The sequence below is a fragment of the Triticum dicoccoides genome, chromosome 7B, assembly GCF_002162155.2.
Source record: "Triticum dicoccoides isolate Atlit2015 ecotype Zavitan chromosome 7B, WEW_v2.0, whole genome shotgun sequence".
In the NCBI taxonomy this organism is placed as follows: domain Eukaryota; kingdom Viridiplantae; phylum Streptophyta; class Magnoliopsida; order Poales; family Poaceae; genus Triticum; species Triticum dicoccoides.
Genome location: NC_041393.1, coordinates 30,469,610 through 30,472,896, shown reverse-complemented (window position 1 = coordinate 30,472,896; position 3,287 = coordinate 30,469,610). Strand labels below are relative to the sequence as shown.

General features: G+C 46.2%; 1 protein-coding gene across 1 annotated transcript; it reads left to right on the top strand.

The window, feature by feature from the left end:
- Positions 1-1,236: 1,236 nt before the first annotated feature.
- Positions 1,237-2,918, top strand: LOC119341552 (F-box protein At5g07610-like). Its single transcript, XM_037613424.1, has 2 exons — positions 1,237-1,402; positions 1,506-2,918. Exon 2 carries the CDS (start codon positions 1,532-1,534, stop codon positions 2,705-2,707), a length of 1,176 nt encoding a protein of 391 aa, XP_037469321.1. The 5' UTR covers positions 1,237-1,402; positions 1,506-1,531; the 3' UTR covers positions 2,708-2,918.
- Positions 2,919-3,287: the final 369 nt, after the last annotated feature.

Here is a 3,287-nt window from a genome sequence, read left to right as displayed (position 1 = left end):
ACCAATCCTAACGCTTGTCTAAAAAAACCAATCCTAACGCTAATTACTCATAGGTGGTAAAACAATCGTCGATCATTGGGGGGGGCCTAGCCCCTGCTCGTCCCCCGTCTCCGCTTCTACCCGCAAGGTCCACTTTTATATTCTAGAAGCGTGCCAAGTGGTGCATCCAACTTTCGCCACATGTCGCATGTTGGACGCTTTCTGTGGATTTAAAAAAAAATATGCATTTTTGGATTGTAGAATTTTTTTTGGCTTTTGCCTGATTTTCCTAGGTTTTGGACAATCTATGCCCCCACCCCCCGGCACCAACAAAAAAAGGAAAAAACACAATATGTGCCTTAAGAAAAGTGTAACTGCAACCATACTTCTGGGCTCTGAGTTTTTTCTTCCATTTTCCCCTTTTTGTTTTTTTTCTGGATTTTAGTTTTTTACGGGTTTTTTTTGGTTTTTGTTTTTTTTCTTAAAAATAGTTCCTTGAAACATATTAACACTGGACCTAGTTTTAAAGAACTCGATGCGAGAAATCCAACGGTTGAACCGCATGGTCAAAGGATAAAACATTTAAATAAATAAATATATAGAAAATAATAATAAAAAATAGGTTGTAACAAGTGACGTACATACAATGCGACATTTGTTAGCATCTGAGAAGACGGGGAGTGATTTAAGCGACCTAGGCACCAAATAGGAGGCCTGGCCCTTGCTCGTCCCCCTGTCTTCTCTCCTGCCCGCAAGGTCCACTTTTATAGTCTGGGAGCGTGCCAAGTGGTGCATCCAACTGCCGCCACATGTTGCATGTTGGACGCTTATGTGGATTTTTGAAAAATAATAATATGCATTTTTGGATTGTAGATGTTATTTTTTCTGCTTTTGCCTCTAGGCTTTGGTGTTTTTGTTCCGTTTTGACCTTTTTGTGTTTTTTCCTGGATTTTGTTTTTTTAGGGGGTTTTCCCAGGTTTTATTTTCGGCTTCGGATTTTTCTTTAAAAAATTCGTTGAAACCTATTAACACTGGACCTAGTTTTAAAGACCTCGACGCGAAAAATCCAACGGTTGAACCGCATGGTCAAGGGATAAAACATTTTATAAATAAATCTATAGAAAAGGGGAAAAAATAGGTTGTAACAAGTGACGTACATATAATGCAACATTTGTCAGCATCTGAGAAGAGAGGAGTTATTTAAGTGATTTATAAGGTGCAGGCTGAAAACTAGACAAAAGCCCAACACAGCAGCACTCCTCGTTCACTTCGCCTGTCTTCCATTTCCACGCCACACCTCACGTCGATCCCTAAAAAAAAAAACTCACCTCGCCTCGCCGCCGCCGCCGCGCACCCAAAGCCTCGCCGGCGGGGACGGGAGCACCTCAAACGGGCTTCCTCTCCGTCACTCGCTTCTCGTCTGGTACGTACGCCACACTCTTCGTAGATCCTCTCTTCCTTCCTTCCTGCTCCCTTCACCCATGTCGACGGATCTGCAATCTCTCCTCCCCCGCCCCCGTTCGCAGATTGAGTGCCTCCTCTCCCCACGGCGATGGCGGACGGATCCAGGGACATTAGCAGGCGGCGGAATCCGGCGGACAAGCTCACCGAAGACCTCCTCGTCGAGATCCTGTCGCGCGTGCCGTACAGGTCGCTGTGCCGCTTCAAGTGCGTCTCCAAGCGGTGGCGCGGCATCATCTCCCACCCCGACCACCGCAAGGCGCTGCCGCAGTACCATCTCCATGACCTCGCTGGCTTCCTCTACTCGAGCCGCGGCCCCAGCACTGGCTATTTCTCAACTGACAATTTCACCCATGTCTCGGCGGGAGGCCGTGCTCCTATCCGTCCTTCGCTCCCCTTCCTGCCTGACTGTCATCAGTTCCACCTTCTGGACAGCTGCAACGGCCTACTCCTCTGCCGCCGCTTCAAGACCTTTGGTGCGGGGGCATTTTATTACGTGGTGTGCAATCCTGCCACGGAGAAATGGGTCGCCTTGCCCGGCATCTTCAGCAAGATGCAGACAGCTCGCTTGGGGTTCGACCCGGCCGTCTCCTCGCACTTCCATGTGTTCCAGTTCGTGGAGGATGGGGCTGCACATGCAAATGCCGACGATGATGACGATGCTTACGGGTTCGTCAGAGCGGTTGACATCTACTCGTCCAAAACCGGGGCCTGGAGTCACAAGGACACCGGTTGGGACTTCCTACCTAGGATAGTGAGTGATTCTAGAAGTGTCTTTGTCAATGGTTTTCTGCATTTGCTCGCCGTCGAGTCTGCGGTGCTGGCAGTGGATGTGGAGGGAACTACTTGGAGGGATATTCCTATGCCGGACGATGAGGACGCCCCCATAATAGATGTTGATGACGGGTTCATTGACCTGTCTCGAGGGCGTTTGTATCTGGCAAATAGTGATCAGCATGATCTTTATAAACTGTCGATCTGGGTTCTCGAGGACTACGGCAGTGAAGCGTGGGTCTTGGAGCACAGTGTCAGGTATCTGAATCTATTTGGAGTGAAGAATGTCCAGCTGGGACACGAGTACCATATTGTCGCCCTCCACCCACAACGAAACACGATTTTCTTGGTTTATGGGCATGACAAAGTACTGATGTCTTATGAAATGGATAGTGGGAAAGTGCAGTTCATCCACGATCTTGGACATGATTCCCTGGAGCCTTATCTTCCTTATGTTCCCTTGTACTCAGAGGCATTGGTAGATTGGCACTGATAGTCTGCCTTGCATATCACTGTTCTATTCTTGACCTTTCAGATAATGTTGAATCATAGGTCCCAAGTATTGTGTTACTTCTCTTTTGTTGTCGAGTGTATCTTGTAACCTCACTTTATGGGGCTATCTATTCCAGTTAACTTAATAACGGTACCTGCTCCACTAAACATATATGTTTATGTTTTGCTAGCAGCATTCGAGTCAATCTTTACTTTATGAGTTCATGGGGCTATCATTAATTTGTATCATGATTGATGTTTGTTATGTCCAGATTGTTGTGTTGGGCCGTAGGCATACGCCCTGTTTTAATCTATGTTGAAACTTATTGTGCATTCAAACTATGTAATCGTATGTGCAGTGAAACATGGGAGGGAATATATGTTTTATTCCTCTCGTCATTGTAGTGAACAGTAGAGCATGGGAGTTTATGTTCCTTTGCTCCTGCCAATGTTGAAATGATCAGCACTAGTGAAGCAAAGCTATTCTTTTCTGTTAGACTGTTAGATGTTGTTTAGTCTGGAGTTTAGAGCATCATAAGTAAAATTTTATTGATTCCATCAATAAAACTGCTTGATTCACT